This window comes from Arvicola amphibius, chromosome 1 (assembly GCF_903992535.2).
Source record: "Arvicola amphibius chromosome 1, mArvAmp1.2, whole genome shotgun sequence".
NCBI lineage: Eukaryota > Metazoa > Chordata > Mammalia > Rodentia > Cricetidae > Arvicola > Arvicola amphibius.
The window spans coordinates 122,983,213-123,000,563 of record NC_052047.1 but is presented as its reverse complement, the minus strand read 5'-3'; the positions used below and the strand labels follow the sequence as shown (position 1 = coordinate 123,000,563).

Below are 17,351 nucleotides of genomic sequence, written 5' to 3'. Positions count from 1 at the left end.
CTGAGATCTGTGAGTCTGAGGCCAGCCTGTCCTACACAGTAAATTCCAGATCAGCTAGAGCTACATGGTGAGTCCCTCTCTAAAGACAAGGAAACAAACGACCCTGCTACAAGAACTGGTTAGTCCTGACATTCTGCCCTGTGTTGAAGCCATGAGCTAAGGTCCTTAAGGACTAGGGGACCCCTGAGACCGAGAGTGACAAGTGGAAGTGTTCCCTGTGCCCGTACCCTCAAACACTGACAACATCCAAGGCAGAGAACAAACGTAGGGGAGGGGCGTTAATTACTGCAAAGGATTTTTCTGAGTAAGTGGTGGTGCTGGGAACGGAACCTGGACGTGCCCAGCATGCGCTCTACCTCCAGCATGTAAAAGTTCTTTTACAAAAGCCTTTATTTTTCCATCAGTAGTAAATGGCTAAGGCCATATGCTGGGACGTGGCTGTCACATCCCAAAGCCGAGTGGTACGCACTAAACACCTCCAGTGTGCACACAATCTCGGGTACTGTTTCAAAAACAGTGCTTAACAAGAACTCAGCCTGCCCCTCACAGGTGAAGCCACAAAGAAAATGGCACACAACGCTTGCCTCGCTGCCCTCGGTGGTTAACCTATTATCAGAAATGCTAATAGGCCATATATAAGTACCAACTGAATTAAAACACATAATTCAGTATCTAAGTTCATACCTGTTAAATAATACGTCAATAAAAGCATGAGGCTCATATAAGTTTTTCTGTTCTGTCTTAAAAAATATGTATCTTTAAAGATTTATTTTCAAAATTTTCATATATATACATGTGTGTGTGTGTGTGTGTGTGTGTGTGCACGTGTGTGTATGCCATGTATGTATAAGGGTGCCCAGGGAAGTCAGAAGACAGCATCAGATCCCTTAGAGCTGGAGTTACAGGCAGTAACGGTAATGAGCCAGCTGAAGAGGGTGTCAGGACTCAAACCTGAGTTGTTTGCCAAGAGCAGTATGCATTCTCACTGGGCGAGCTACTTTCCAGCCTGCTTGTCGTTTTTAAAGACAGGGTCTCACATCCCAGGCTGGTGGCCTTGAACTTCTGACCATCCTGCCACCACCTTGCAAGTGCTGGGATGTTTTTACCACCTTGCAAGTGCTGGGATGTTTACTGATGCCAGGGACGGCCCCCAGGGCCTGATGTGTGCCAGCAAGCACTCTGTCAACTGAGCTGTATCTCCAGACTTGAAAAAAATAACGAGTGCTTTACCGGAAGCCCACACCAAAACCAAGCCATTGTATTGTTGCATTTGTGAAGGGTGGGGCCAGTGGTCCCCTTATCTGTAGCTTCCCATTCTGTGGTTTCAGTTACTTATGGCCAATGAGAGAGAGCACGGACGTATCTACATGTACACAGTATGTTATCTTGAGAAGGAGAGGAACCCCACGTCCACAACTTTACAGTTTGTTTGTTCCGGTTTGGTTCTTTGCAGTGCTGGAGAGGGTGCCCAGGGCCTTGTGTATGGGCAGCAAGAACTTACCACTGAGCCACACCTCCCAGCACACAGCTTTTATTATACTATATTATTACAGTATTAGTGACTGTTAATCTCTTAATGTGTCTAATTTATGAGTTAAACCTTTATCATAGGCATGTGTGTACGGGAGAAATAACACACAGAGGATTAGACACTAGTCATGTGTCACACATCCCAGGCAGTCTTAGAACACACTGCTCACGGAAAAGGATGGATTCCTGTACATATGCTCTAAGAAAGAGCTTAGCCAAGCCTGGTGGCTCTATGATCTCAGCATTTGGGAGATGGAAGTGGGAGGATAAAGAGTTCAGAGTCATGAGGCAGTGGTGGCACACACCGTTAATCCCAGCACTTGGGAGGGAGAGGCCTGCAGGATCTCCGTGAGTTCACAGCCAGCCTGATCTACAGAGTGAGTTCCAAGACAGTCAGGACTGTTTCACAGAGGAAAGAAACCCCGCCTCAAAAATAAAAACAACAACAACAAAAAGAGTTCAGAGTCATCCTTGGCAGCATAATGAGGCTGACTTTCATGAGACTCTGTCTCAATAAATAATGAAGAGAGGAAGAAGAGAGGAAGAAGAGAGGAAGAAGAGAGGAAGGAGAGAGAGAGAGAGAGAGAGAGAGAGAGAGAGAGAGAGAGAGAGAGAGAGAGAGAGAGAGAGAAATAATTTTGAGTCAGGCACAGACCTGTAATCCCAGCACTCCTAAGGCTGAGGCAGGAGGATCATGATGAGTTCATTATCAGCTTGACTACTTAGAGAGACCCTGTCTCAGCAACAACAGCAAACCATGAGCTATAAGATCCTTATACTTCCTATACGCTCTTCCATGTTTTTCACTGTACCCTGCTCCATCCTTTCTTGAATGCTGAGATGCTGTCCCTAAGCTATTAATAAGCTCACCAGATTCATGCACACAGGTATAATGTCCACGGAATGAGATGCACTGCCAGGGTTTGAAGACGATTATAACATCAGTTAGAGACCCCCCAGCTCCCCATCCCTCATAATAGGTGAGCTGGACACAGGCGCAGAACAGGTGGCCACTCACCTTGAAGTGGAAGGAACTGGCCGGAGACCCTATGGAGCTACACTCTGGTTTCACTCGGTTGCTGTAGTTCTGGGCCTTGGAGCTGACATTCTGGTTGGACATGCGGTCATCAGTGATAGGGCAGATGAAGTAGTCCTCATCATCGTCACTGTCTGTGTCAGACTCTCCATTGTGGCCAGCTCGGGAGGACCTGCCACGGTCAACGCCTTCCAGGCGGAAGATGAGGTCTTCGTCTGCCATGTTTCAGGGGAGCCCCTGTTACTCGAGGGGTCTGCTGTGTAGCCAGAGTTACTGCGCAGATGCAGCAAGGACAGTCCTGCGGGGGAAGCAGAGCGGAGGGCGTGAGGGTGGTTTGGGTATCTGCATGATGCTGAAGATGGCCACACGGGCAGAGTTGAAATCCAGAGCAATCATGTGGAGAGGCTGTTAGCAACAAACTGGCAATAAGTTGGGAACATTTCAAATGTCCACGCCTGCTGGCCCAGTTAGTCCTTTCACTTCAGAGAACTCTGAACGCTTGGGAACCAGAGTGCCTCTCAAACAGGCACAGCTATCTTCCTTTAAGGACATAAACCGTATCGAATCTCTCCTACTCTTACCACCCTCCCCTCCAGCAACTCCCCTCACAGAAGGACTAGAACTCAAATCTTTCTAAGCTACACCAGCTGGGCCCCTGGAACCCCGCCCATCATCCTCGGGCCTTAGCCGCTCTTCCGGGGACACTGGTTTCTTTCCACTCAGTGAGCACATGGAGGGTGTCCCCACCCCAAGGCCTTTGGACTCTTTCCCTGAGCCTGGAACAGCCTTCGGTCTCATTTCTTGTTATGGGGACTGTAGCCCAAAGGATGACACTTTAGAGAAAACTCCAGATTCTCTGTTGTCTTCTCAGTGATCGTCCTGAGTTTAAACTGTTCTGTGTACTTTCTTTTCTTACACTTATTTTTTTCTTTTATTGAAAATAATTTTTTTTTTACATAATATATCCTGATTACAGGCTTCCCCTCCCTCTACTCGCCCAGTTCCTTCCCACCTCCCTTCCTTCCTGGATTCACTTTCTTTCTATCTCTCATTAGGAAAGAAAAGGTTTCTAAGGGATAATAATAAAATATAACAAAATAAGATACAATATAACCAAACTATTACATAAAAGTTGGACAAGAGGCCGGGCGGTGGTGGCGCACGCCTTTAATCCCAGCACTCGGGAGGCAGAGGCAGGCGGATCTCTGTGAGTTTGAGACCAGCCTGGTCTACAAGAGCTAGTTCCAGGACAGGCTCCAAAGCTACTAACCCTGCCTCAAAAAACCAAAAAAAAAAAAAAAAGAGACACTCACTCACACACCCAGCAATCCCATAAAAACACTAATCTGGAAGCCATAATCTATATGCAGAGGACCTGGTGCAGACCCTTGCAGGCTCTGGGCACGCTGCCTTGCTCTGTGAGCTCACACTGATCCAGAGAGCCTTGTTTTCTTGGTGTCCTCTATCCTCTCTGGCTCTTACTGCTACTGGTGGGGTTCCCCAAGCCCTGAGGGGAGGGATACAATGGAAGCATCCCATTTAGGGCTGAGTGTCCCAAGGTCTCTCACTCTCTGCATGTCTGTCTGTGGGTCTCTGTATTTGTTCCCATCTGCTGCAGGAGGAAGCTATAGCAGAACGTCACTAGGAATTTTTTTTTTTTTAAAGAACAGTAGTATTTGGCTTTGCTCTAGGTCCCTGGGCTACCTAGTCTCAGGTTCTCGGTCACCCAAGCAGTGAAGGGTATGGGTTCCACCTCTGTGTGTGCATATGTGTACATGTACAGATATGTGCCAGTCACAGTGCAGGCGCAGAGGCCAGAGAACTACTTGCAGAGGCTGACGGACTCCCATCAGGCTTTGCAGCGGATGACTTTACCTGCTGAGCCGTCTTGAAGGCCCTCTTCCTTCTGTTAGCCACACGCCCACTGATTGGTCTAGAAGTGCCTGGCACAGACATTTGATGTGTTTCCCCTCAGTAAACCAACATCCCTGCAATTGTCCCCTGGAACGCCAATAACTCAACAACAGCTAGAAATTGCTAGTGTCCCCAAATGTCCATCAGCGAAGGCCTCTTATATAAATGACAGTATTTCTTTCTATGAAATAAGGTACTATGTGATGTCTAGAAGTGGGGGTCCAGCACCCAGGGACACACCAACATGGCCAGGGGACGCTGTGGCAAGACTGTAAGAAGGAAGTCTCACACTCGCAGGGCTGACTTCCAGCCAGATAATGGCTGAATTCATCAAGAATAATCTTCAACACATGGGGCTGGAGAGATCCTGAATCCCTTCCTCACACTGCATGCAAATGTTCCATGGAAACAGACTAAGGCATAAGAGCCAAACTCAGGAAATACAGGACTTCGCCATAATCTTCATAATAAGCAGAGACTTGGGTGCAGGCAGTAGGGGTGGTACTGGGGACGGAGCCCAGGGACTTGCACATGCTAGGCATGCACTCCAGCCTAGCCCTCGGGTGTTTCAGTTTTCTTTATTATTATTATTATTATTATTATTATTAATTAAAAATTTCTGTCTCCTCCCCGCCTCTCGGTTTTCTTTGACATAAGTTTTATTTTATATAGTGCAGGTTGTCCTTTGACTTTCTGTGTACCCGAGCTGGCCTTTAACTCACAATATCCCTGCTCTCACCACCTCTCAGGTGCCTAGACTATAGGTAATAGACACCTATATGGTACAGACCATAATCAATGGGATTTCCTCAACATGGCGGCCAAAGTACCAGTAACAAAAGAATAAATAATTAAAATAAAAAGCTTGTGTGTGATGAAGGACACTGTCACGTAAGAGGGGAGTTGGAGAGACGGCTCAGTGGTTAAGAGTATTTTTTGCTCCCGCAGAGCACCGGGGTTCAGCTCTCAGCACCCATATGGTAGCTCACAAGCATTCATGAGTCCAATTCCAGGGGACCTGACACTCTCTTCTGGCCAGACACACATGGGGCATGCATACTCACAGGCAGGCAAAATACTCATAAAAAGTAGCCAGCGGTGGTGGCGCACACCTTTAATTTCAACATTCGGGAGGCAGAGGCAAGCGGATCTCTGTGAGTTCAAGGCCAGCCTGGTCTACAAGAGTGAGTTCCAGGACAGGCCTGAAAAACCCTGCCTCAAAAATAAATGAATTAAATAAATAAATAAATAAATAAATCTAAGAGATAGAGAGTAAGGCAAAGGCATGCATGGAATAGCCGTCGAAGCTCTTCTCTGGCCTATGTTGGGTGCTTATGGCAGAGACAAATAAACAACAAAAATAAAGAGACAGGGGCTGGAGAGATGGCTCAATGGTTAAGAGTATTGCCTGCTCTTCCAAAGGTCCTGAGTTCAATTCCCAGCAACCACATGGTGGCTCACAACCATCTGCAATGAGTTCTGGTGCCCTCTTTTGGCCTTCAGGCACACACACAGAATATTGTATACATAACAAATAAATATTTAAAAAAAATAAATAGACAACCTACAAAATGAGAAAAAAAGGTTTTCAAATCATAAATTTGATAAGGGACTCAACAAAGACCTCTTACAATCAATAAACACAATAAAAACAGCCAAAGGATTTGAATAGTCATTTGTCTGGAGCTGGGTGAGCCAGGGCATGCCTCTGGAAATCTCTCTAGAAACTGAGGCAATGAGATCATAGGCTTAAGACTAGCTGGGCTACAGAGTGAGATACTGTCAAAAAAAAAAAAAAAAAGCAACAATCTCTCTTGGAGGACTTAAGTTCAGTTTCCAGCTGGTACCCATCTTGGGTGGCTCACAATTGTCTGTAACTCCAGATTCAGTGATCTGACACCCTCATCTGGCCTCCACAGTCATATGTATATACATGCACATATATGTATATACACCTGCACATATGCAGAGAGAGAGAGAGAGAGAGAGAGAGAGAGAGAGAGAGAGAGAGAGAGAGAAAGCAAAAAGAATTTTAAACGCACACACAAATAGCTGGTGTACACATGAAAAGGTGTCATTAGGGAAATGCAAGTGAAAGTCGCACCCCACTAGGATATAATTTTAAAGCTGGGCCATATTAAAGTCAGCAAGGACATCCAGGAACTGGAACCCACAGTTGTTAGTGAACCTGCAAAATGATGCACCTGCTATGGAAAAGTTGGACAATTCCTCATGGTTCAGCAACTCTGCTCCCAGGATGCAACTTAAAAGGAATGAAAACACGTCCTTACAGCCACTTGCAAACAAGCTGGGCGTGTGGCTCACGTCTGTAATCCCAGCATTCTGAAGGCTGAGGTGAGAGGATTGCAAGTTCGAGCCCAGCCTGGACTACATGATGAGTTCCAGAAGAGGCCCGCCTGGGCTACACAGGAAGACCCTGTCACATGCACAGAGGGGGAGAGGGGTTGTCAGAGGCTTAGTGGGTAAAGGTGCTTGCTGCACAAGCCTGGCAATGAGAATTCATCAGAACCCATATGACGGAAAGAGAACTGATTCCTCAGAGTCCTCTGACCGCCACAAGCACACCATGCATGGCATGTGTGTCTCCGCATACACATTATGTACACGCACAATTAAGCAAATGTTTATAACCTTTACACAAATGTTCCTAGTGTCCCTACGCCCGGCGTAGTGTTTAGTTTTTTTTTTTTTTTTTGGTTTTTCGAGACAGGGTTTCCCTGTAGTTTCTAGAGCCTGTCCTGGAACTAGCTCTTGTAGACCAGGCTGGCCTCGAACTCAGAGATCCGCCTGCCTCTGCCTCCCGAGTGCTGGGATTAAAGGCGTGCGCCACCACCGCCCGGTCGTAGTGTTTAGTTTTGTCTTAGCCACCTCTGTCTTCCAAAGCTTGGCACTTTCTTGGCCGCTACTGAAACAGGACATACAATTACATTCTAACTCAGTACAAACTCCTAAAATGGAAATTAAAATCTCAAAACCCTGTACTTAGCCTTCCTTGATAAAATGCATTCAGTGATCTTCTATTTATCTGCTTTTTATTCGCTTCCTTAGCGTGCTGGCCACACACTGATGTCTCTGCTCCCAGTTTGAAACGTCATGTCAGCTGCCAAGTTTGTTTCTTACCCTCAGAGCAGGAGAGTCACCAGCCTGGGACAGATGCCAGAGCCACCTGATCCTCTTTGGGGGCTTGAAGTTCCTAAAACCAGAGCCTGCTGTGTCCCAGTCAGCCTTACAGACTGGACAGTGTGGTGCCCATAAAGCCAACAGACTCAACCAGGTCAATGGCCCTGGGAGCTAGGATGGCGCCACACCCACAGCGTCTGCTGTGAAACCAAGAAGTGTGGCTCGGAGCTGAGATGCAGAACGTGGCCTCTGGCGCAGATCAGGGCTCTGTGGTCACACTCAGCTCCTAGCCCCTACCTGCCCATCCCTCCCCCACTACTTGACAGTGGCAGCCGCTGTGAGGGGAAGTGGTCTGTCTGCTTCCACAGCTAGCTCATAGAAGCCTTGAGATAGAACCACAGATAAACACCCTCCTGACCCAGGGGAACCAGGAACCGCTGCTGACAGCAGCTGTGACTGCCTGGCACTATGCCTTGTACCCAGCAGGCACTTGGTACGCATCCAGAACCAAGAGAACCCGGTGTTGTGAGTTTCAATGTGTTACGAATCTGCTCTTAAGGAAGCTGAGACAGCACCTGTCAACTGTCAAAGCTGTTTGCTCCTAGGGAGCTAAGCACATAGTCTCTCAGATAAGGGCTGCATTTTCCAGACTACGTTACAGCCAGGCAAGACCATGAGCTGTGAGACTTCTCCTGTCCTTTCTCTCCTAATAGGGCGGTGATGACAGACAAAAGAAATGTCCCTCCAAGCGAACCAAAGGAGTTACTCACTACCAGGAGCAGGGGTGACTCAGAGGCAGCTCATCGTCTACAGCCTGCCCCAGCACGGTGAGAACTCAGAAAGCTGCAATCCGAAGCTCCCTGCCTACCTTGTGGGCCGCTCTCCTGGCTGCAGAGTATCTGTTCCCCAGCAACTTCTCACTGTCTATGTCTACAGGAGGAGCCTGATTAGTCTTTCTGAGCTTCTCCCTCCAGAGGGGAAGTTTCAGTTCTGTGGAAATGTTTTCACAACACCATACACTCAGGTTGAGCTTACTGACTCAGAAGCAGAAGGCTGTATATAAACTTTAGGGAAGGGTTGGTTGTTGTTTTTAACACTTATTTGATTTGCTTAGCTGGGGTTGGGGGCGCGCTACAAAGTTCATGGGGAAGTCAGAGACTAGCAGGAGTCTCCTTTACCATCTGGGTTCCAGGGTCCGAACACAGGTCATTAGGCTCGGCTGCAGGTGCCTCTACATTATGGGCCTTCTCCTTGGCCCCTTAAGGAAAGATGTTTAAAGGCAGAGAGAGAATGTGTTCTTCTGGCTAGAATGCAGGTGTGGTTGCTTGAGTTTAGGCAGCTATGTTAGGCCATGAGGTACAAGCCACACCCCAGGGTTGGCAGACGCACAACATACAGGTCTCATATCGTGGGACAGCATCCTAGTCATGGGCTCGTGCACACCATACTTTGATATCAAAACCTGTAAGATCATAAATTATTGCACTGTTCCTTTTTCCCTTACTACAAGCTGCTAATTGAATTGGTTCCAGCCATACTTCCATATGCCTAGATGCCTGGCTGGGGACACATGAGAAAAACTAGCCACAATGCAGAGTTGGAACTTGGCGGCTTCATCTCCTCTGGACACCTGGGGCAAGTCAGATTTCTCCAGATATTAAACTCCAGCAGGCCTTACCTCAGTTTCCAACTCCAGTTCTGGCCCCCAGTCCCATAGCAAACTCAATCTATTGTGGGCTCCCAAATCCAAGGAAGGAGAGAGACCCTAGTTCACAAGACATGAGAATTTTCTAGAAGCTGCTCACTTAGGTACTCACAACTTCCCCCTCCCAGCCTGACACACCTGGGGAGAAGTGTCTGCAGAGAAGCAGCTGGCTCAGATTCCGTACCTGCCTCTCTTACCTCCATCAACCTGGAATGCAGAATCGTAACCGTGGGTCAGCACACAAGTACAGGCCGAGACGCGGGGACGACAATCATCTTCACCTGTGTAAATTGTGAGGTTGAGCCTTAGGTCCCAGCCAGCTGGGGACCTAGATGTCTGGGAAGCAGCAAAACCAGTCTTCCTCAGGGGTCTACAGGAAACAGTTGTTCTCTGGAAGCCAGGACCCCTCCCTCTCTCTGTGTCTTGCTATGCTGGAATCCTGAGGCAGCTGTGGACGTAAGAGACTATGCTTGGAATGCCCAAAGCAAGGCCTACAGGTCAAGGGGCAAACCACAGTGGCGGCTGGATCTCCTTGGGGTTCATCCTCAGTGCTCGGGGTTGCCGTTCTGGGGCAGCAAAGGTTGCAGCACCCCAGAGCCACTGCTATACTGCCCTGCTCTGACTAGTGCCCCAGTAGGATATGCGCAGAAACCTTTGCCCACAGCCTAGGGCACGCAGACAACTATAAACACCTTGCTCTCAAAATGTACTTGCTTCTGCCCTGGAACACGTGGTTAGAGGAGCTGGGACCCCAGCTGTTCCAGCACACCTGCGCTTGCTTCTGGGTTCTATGATTGATCATCATTGGTTGGCATCATTATGGCTCAATCACAGTGATTGAAAAGGTCATGTGACTCATTAACTGTCTATAACTCCAGTTCCAGGGGATCTGATACCCTCTTCTGACGTCCAAGGGCACTAGGTCTCACATGGCACACATACATACATACACGCATGTATGAACAAAGTACTAATAAACAACAATAAGAATCCCTAAACATACAAGGCAGAGCTGGGGATATAGCATTCACCTGCTGTGTATATTGTGGGCTTGAGACCAATGGCAAAGGGGAGAGGGGGAAGAAGAAAAAATAACTATTTTGAGTGCTGGGGTTGTAGCTCAGAGACAGAACCCTCGCCTAGTTAGTACATGCAAGGCCTGGGTTCCATCTCGGCACTAGGAAAAAGGGAAGACTATTCCTAAAGCACATGGTTAAAAAATAACACCCCCTTTCCTATCAGGACCACTTGTAACGCCACACAGGTCATCCTGTATTTCTCAACTCTCGTGAACAACCTTTGCAACTGCCTGTAGAGCACCTAGAGCGAAGCTTCCCAAATCAGATGCTGCTACAATGTTTCCAACTATGGGGGGGGGGGAGCTCTTGCTGGGTACCACCTAAGTCAAATCACATACTTTCCTGTCCTTGTTATTTCCTACTAAATCTACTTCCCGAACTCTGCATCGCCCTGCCTCACCGGGTCCTCAGTGCCGGGCTCAGGGCTGTACCCTCACACCCGACTTCTACGTCCTAAGATCTTTCAGTGTGGGTTTCTTGGTATGATCAACAAGGCTTAGCCCCACTCCACCCCCACTGGTGGCTCTGCCTGATCCATCAGGTGCCAGGCAGGAACTTTCTGCCCAGCAGAATTGGCAGTGCCTTCCTCAGAGTCTAGCGTGAGTTCCTGCCACCAAGAGACAGAGGGATAATGGGACGTTGCTGTTGCAGGTGGGTAAGATGCAAAGACCTGGACTCCAGCCCTCCACCTGAGAGGATTTTTCTAGAAACAAGACAAATCAGACATTTGAAGGGCTGGCTGCATGCCAGGTGCTCCACTCGGCATGCCTGCATGTGTGTGACGACGACAGGAGTCACTGTCACCCTTTCCCCACCCTGCTCTGCTTCCCTCTAAGAAGTGAATAAATTTCACAGAGAAACTAAGGATCAGAAGAATTTAGTAACTAGCCCAACGGTTGTTTGTTCAGCTAGCCATGGCAAAGTTAGGACTTGAACTTAGATCTGTTTGTCTCAAAGGTCTCGCCAGGCCACTTTATAGTCTTTTTTGAAATTTTCATGACTTGGTTTTCCTTCTTGGGGTTGCACCCATGCCACTGGGCCACTGACTCCCCAGGTGGTAACACCTCAGTGTCCCATATGCCAGCCTGCGGTGGCTGGCTTTTTTTGTAGTTCATTGCTGCGACCTGCACGGATGGTTTATGCCAGGCTTGGCACTCTCTCTGGGCGGTAGTTGGAAGAGTGAGACACCATTCCTGTTGTGTGAACATTCACACAGCCTGGCGACAGAGAAGGCCGTGTAAACACAGAGCACGTCCTGAGAAGCGGGGCACACTGTAGCCCTGGTGTGACCAGCCAGGAGTATACCAAGTCCTGGGGACACCAAGCCAGTGCAAAGAAGATGATTAAACATTAAAACCCAAACCCAAAGCCCCCTTGTGCATGTTGTTCATTGAAGCTATAAGGACAATCTTTTTCTGCTTTGTACACTAAAATGACATTTGCTGATTTTGAAACAAAGAACTCTTGCACAAAGACAAATCTGAGTGAGCAGGGTCCAGGCTGCGGCGCTTGTATTTCAGCAGAATGAACGTTGACTTAGCCCTTGGCTTTCCAAACAGGCTGCTGTGCCTACCAGCCAGGAAGCTGATGCCTGTGACCCTGTGTAACGTATGGAGACAGAGACGAGAGAGAGAGAGAGAGAGAGAGAGGGGGGGGGGGGGGAGGGAGGAAGGGAGAGGGAGAGGGAGGGGGAGGGGGGGGGGAGAGAGAGAGAGCCCACACACACAGACACGCGTGGCAGAGGTCATTGAGTCTTCTGCTCTATCATACAGCACTTTATTCCTTTGAGATGGGGTCTCTCAATGAGACTAGAGCAAGGCCAGCAGCCAGCAAGTCCCAGGAATACTCCTGTCACGCCTGGCTACATCCCAGTGTAGGTGCTGGGACCTGAACTCATTCCTCACGCTTACACAGCACGCTCTGCTCTCTTCCCCAGGAAGTACGGTTTCTCTGCCTCTGTGCTACTGACAATGAGCTAATACAATTCTTACTCACAGGGGCAACATGTCACATGGGAAGTCAAACATTTAGCAGCATCAGTGGTCTCTACCTACTAAATGCCAACTGCATTTGAATCAGAACAACTGAAACTCCAGATGTTGCCATGAGCCAGGATGGAGTGGAACAGCCCTAGCCTGGAGCCTGTCCCAGTCATGTGGCAACTGATAGCTGCTGATGCAAATGACCCAAGCTCCTATCTCACAGCTGGGGGGCAGGGTTCTAAGGGCTCCACAGCCAACAGCCTGGCGTCATCAAGGGTCTATGCCTGCTTCCTTTCTTTCTTGTCTTCCCAGACTTCTTCCCTCCCCTCAGTTCTCCTCCTCATCCTTCTTCCTCCCTCCTTCCTTCCCAGTGGTGAGAATGGAGTTTCTAACCCTGAGCTAACACCTAGCCCTAAATATTCCTGCTTTCTTGATCATGCCTCTTTTCTTTCTCTCTCTCTCTTTCTTTCTCTATCTATCTATCTATCTATCTATCTATCTATCTATCTATCTATCTATCTATCTCTTTTTTTTGTTGCTGCTGTTTTTGAGACAGGGTCTCTCTGTGTAGTCCTGGCTTTCCTGGAACTTGCTCTATAGACCAGACTGGCCTCAAACTCAGGGGTCCACCTGCCTCTACCTCCAAAGTGCTGAGACTAAAGGTTGTGTGTGACCATGCCTGACTTCTACCTCTTCTTTATAAGGACCCTGTGGTATAGTAATGACTCAGGACAATGTTCCCATTACTCATCTCTCAGAAGGCCCTGCTGCTGTAAAAGGCCACACATACTCGGATTCCCAGGATGAGGATATGGACATTTTTAGAGGGGTTGTTATTGTTGTCCCCTGGGTGTAATGGGACTTGTTACACAGGACCTGGGAAGAAGAAGTGCAGGGTGGGGGTGTAGAGGAGAGTGGGGTGGTCAGGATGGAACAGCAGCTGGTATTTCCCAGCACCAATCCTATGCTAGGCATGGGGGCAGGGGAGCTGGTCACCCCTACTGTTTGCTGTCTGCTGATTTTCAGGCAAGGAGGCCCTCTGGGGGAGGTGAGAGCAGTGAGCCTGATCCTGAAGGGGACAGACAGCTTTGGGCCCCGTGGGCAAGGCACTCCAAGCAGCAGAACCTGTGGCGGTGTGAGGTCAGGGCGAAGGCAAACTCATGTGGAAGCTGACTGATCTGGGCCTGGAAAATGGGAGACAGGCAATCCGATGGAGGAAGCCAGTGTGGACGTCCTGGTCCTTTTACTCTGACATAAAGCACTCTTGCTCTTAATAGTTAACAGTTCGTCTGCGAGTCCTTAGTGCATGCCAAGGCTCTGGATATTAACGAGACCCCCTTATTTGATGCTTCACTTTCTGGTTCCTGATCCTACCCGCCTCCCCCACTCAGAAATAGAACAAAGCAGAAAAGTGTCCGCGTCAAGGCAGGCACTACACAGTAAAGGTGCCACAGGGGTAGGGGGTCCAGGCACAAGCCATCAAAGCTGCCATTAAGTCTCTCCTTCAGGACAAGGTCCACTCCTAAAAGCAGAACTCCGCTGCCAAGCCCTGGCCAGGGCATACACAGCACAGCCTATCTTGAGCTTCTGATTATGGCTCTGTCTGTGGTTTGTTTTTCTTTTGAGACGAGGTCCTTAGTCATGAGGCTGGCCTACAGTCCCCTATGAAGGAGAATGACTTCGAACTTCTGATTCTTCTGCCTCTGTCTCCTGGATTCTGGGATTACTGGGCATGCACCACCATCCTTGGTTTTATCAGGGCTAAGGGCTTTGTGCCTGTTTGGCAAGCACTCTACCAACTGCGCTACCTCCCTAGGCCTGTATTTTTGTTTTTGTTTTTGTTTTTCCTGTTCCAAAGAAACTGAGAAATTAACCCAGTGCTCAAGACATCATGGACAAGCTGGGTGCTGCCTAGCACAGCCTCAATCGGCCCAGCCAGTAAACGTGTTTCCCAGCATCTGCTGCACCTTGGTGAGACCATGTGATAGCATTCGGGCCAATGAAAGGTAGCCTAAAAAACTTTGCACACCATCCAGGCCCACTCAGCTGCTCACTTTCCACACCCTGGCAAGAGCAGGCTGATGTCACTTCCGTGCCATTACAGAGCGCCTGCTGTATACCTTCTCTGAGCTTCAGGGAGGACACTGGCTCCCTCCCCACACAGAATTCTAGCACACTGGAATTGCACAATTGCACGGCACACTTGATTCCATCAGGCACCTGTCCCAAGCTCTTCTCCTTATGCAATCCATCACCAAATTGTCTCCTGGCCAAGCGATACACTATTCTATCAGATCTAAGAATATAGCCCCTCCTTAGCGCTGCCTCCGACTCCCAGGCAGCAGGCGAGAAAGCTGAGGGACAGAGAGATTTAGCGACTTGCCTATAATCACCCAGCCAGAAAGCTGGGAAGTTGGGCTTGAAACCGATGCTGGCCAGATTCAGGGACTTTTAATGTCGTCTCCATTTCCTCAACCAGGAAACCCAGCAGCGGCTAGCAGCCACCCTGGGAAAGAAATGCAAACCAGGACCCTCACTCCAGACCTACTAAATGAAACTCCAGTGTGGTCCAGCAATCAGAGGCAGGCGAGCCCTGCAGAGGGCCAATGATGTGCCCAGCGGTTAGAATCACAGCCCACACTCACCTCCGACTCTCCAGCCTGTGAAATGCTTCTCTGCGCTTCACTATGGTACTGTGTTAGTGACTCACCCTTCTTTTCCTCTGGAGCCTTGTAGTCTGGACCTATAGGTCCTGGCTGCAAGAGTTTAATCAAATACTCTTTAATTCATGTGTGTATGTATGTGGTGTGTGCATGTGCGTGTGTGCGTGTGTGCAGGTGACTGTGGAAGCCAGAAGAGAGCACTGGATCCCCTGGAGATGGTGCCACAGGCATGGGTGAGTCACCAGATGTGTGGTGAAGGCGACCTAGTCCTCATGGTCCAGCAGCTCCTCCCCACCTTCATTCCAGGGGCAAGTGCTCTCAACCAGAGCCACCGGTGCTCCCCTCCCCCACACAGACCCTCTCCAACAAGCTTTAGGGCTCAAACCGACGGTCATTCTCCCAGGTGTAGACCCTATGGTAACCTGGGATCCTCCTGGGTTCAAATGATTCCTGCAGCTGCCTCGACAGGACGCCTCATCTCCACCTGAAGCCTTCCTTCTTTATCAGTCTGTCCAGCTGTTACTACTTGGTTTCTCTACCCGGATCCTGAAGTTTTTCTCCTTCACAACAGGAATTAGAGCAGAGAAGGAGCCTAAGCCTCGATCCTGCTGTGCACCCCCAATTTCCTCCACGCAGTTCCCAAGTGGGAATTAACACAGCTGCCAGCCCGGTCAAGTCAAGACCTTCTGGTTCTTGTCTGGCCAGGGCAAGATAAGAGGCTGAAAAATATCCCGTGTGTGGACAGCATGGCAGGGCCATTGAGAAAAGGCACCGCTAGGGAGCTCAGACCCTCCTAAGAACTGAGTGGGGCCCCATTCTTTGGAACAGACAAAGACCCCCAGGATAAATGGGAGCCTCCCCCCAACAACTACCGCTTGTCTTCCTCTCTGAGGATCTCTTGGCCCTGCAGAGAAAGAAGAGCAGTGTTTAAGGTCGAGCTTTGAAGACAGCCTGGGCCCTCTCCTTTCTCCACACAGCTCAAACGCCACCTCCTCGGGAAGTCTTCCCAAAACTTCATTTTTAATCCCCTACACGCACGGCCCTTGTCTACCCACTCTACATTCCCCACCTAGCCTTTGGAGGTCTAGAGACCTCTCCGGACCTCGGTTTTCTCCTCTGTAAAATCAGCTTTCTTAGTTCTGTGACCCCGAGACAGGGAGTGCCCCATCACGGAGGAACCAGAAATACGTCCCCAGGGAAAAGCATCCCCAAGTCAGATCTCTCTCCTCCGCAGCACACGCGATCGGTCACACTCGGCGCAGCTGGGCAGGTTTCCTCGCAACTTCCCTGGCTAACACTAGCTAATCTTGGTGGGGCTTACCCGGGAGGTCCCCGCCCCCGCGCCACCAACTGCATATTAACGTTCAGCCCTTGGCGCACATGTCTCCAACGCCTGCCAACACCCCAACTCCTCCAACCAGCAAGGACATACACTGCACAAACCTGGACGTTCCGGGAATTGAGGACTACACAGACCTCCGGAGTAGGGAAACGGGTGAGGTGAATGCCGCTTTGGTGCTGCAGGGGGCAGGTAGGCTCCCCGGGACTTAGAGGAGACCAGGGTTGAGGCTGAATGCACTGCCTGGTGCAGCCAGAACGGCGCCCGTCGCCTGCCCTTACTTTACAGGCGCAAACACTGCGCCCCAAAGGAGCTTGGCAACCAGAGAAGCTCCCCAATCGCCCTTCGGGGCGCCCCTACAGCGGGGCGCGCAGGCCCGGCTCCCTATCCAGCCCCGCACCACAGCGTCACCTACCTCCGGCAGGGGGACCGGCGCAGCAGCCGCTGCCCACGATCTCAAGGATCCCGAGTAGAGGCTCGCGGCCGGGCGCTCCAGAGTGCAGGGCTCTGGATGATCCCGGGCACGAGCGCAGGCAACAGAGAGCCACGCTCCGGGAGCCGCAGTGGGACGCGTGGAGACGTCCGAGCTCAGGAGCGGAGCGCGAGCTGGAGCTAGGGATGGGGCTGCAACTGGAAGTGGGGCTGGAGCCGGAGCGAGGACCCGAACAGGGGCGGGACTGACGCAGAGGGCCGCGCGCCTGGGCTCACGTGACCGCCTCGGGGCGGCCACCACCTCCCTTTAGCTGCAGCTAGTCTCTTGGCTCCCCCGCCAGTTAAAGGCTTCCCGAGAGTCTGGGTCTAAAGCCAGCTGTGTGAGTCTCTTTGTCTTTCAGGCCTAGGACGGGGCTCGGTGGCAGAGTGTGCCAAGCATAACCTAAAATACTTTTATCAGATCATCTTTGGGTTTTCTGACTTCTGCTTTGAAGAAACTTCAGACACTTCACAAGGCTGGGGGCTGGGGG

At 50.0% G+C, this 17,351-nt stretch overlaps 1 protein-coding gene across 4 annotated transcripts in view; it reads right to left on the bottom strand.

Moving 5' to 3' along the window:
- Positions 1-17,068, bottom strand: part of Eef2k (eukaryotic elongation factor 2 kinase) — a 59,992-nt gene extending 42,924 nt beyond the window's left edge. Inside the window, exons 1-3 of one of the 4 annotated variants that reach the window (XM_038337784.2) lie at positions 16,805-17,068; positions 9,465-9,533; positions 2,549-2,864 (exon numbers count right to left, since the gene is read on the bottom strand). In XM_038337784.2, coding sequence (XP_038193712.1) covers positions 2,549-2,788 — 240 coding nt within the window. In that variant the 5' untranslated portion in view covers positions 2,789-2,864; positions 9,465-9,533; positions 16,805-17,068. Of the gene's footprint in view, positions 1-2,548; positions 2,865-9,464; positions 9,534-16,493; positions 16,516-16,804 lie in introns of those variants that run through there. The other 3 variants (XM_038337780.2, XM_038337799.2, XM_038337790.2) reach the window with 3 other exon arrangements.
- Between the last annotated feature and the right edge of the window lie 283 nt (positions 17,069-17,351).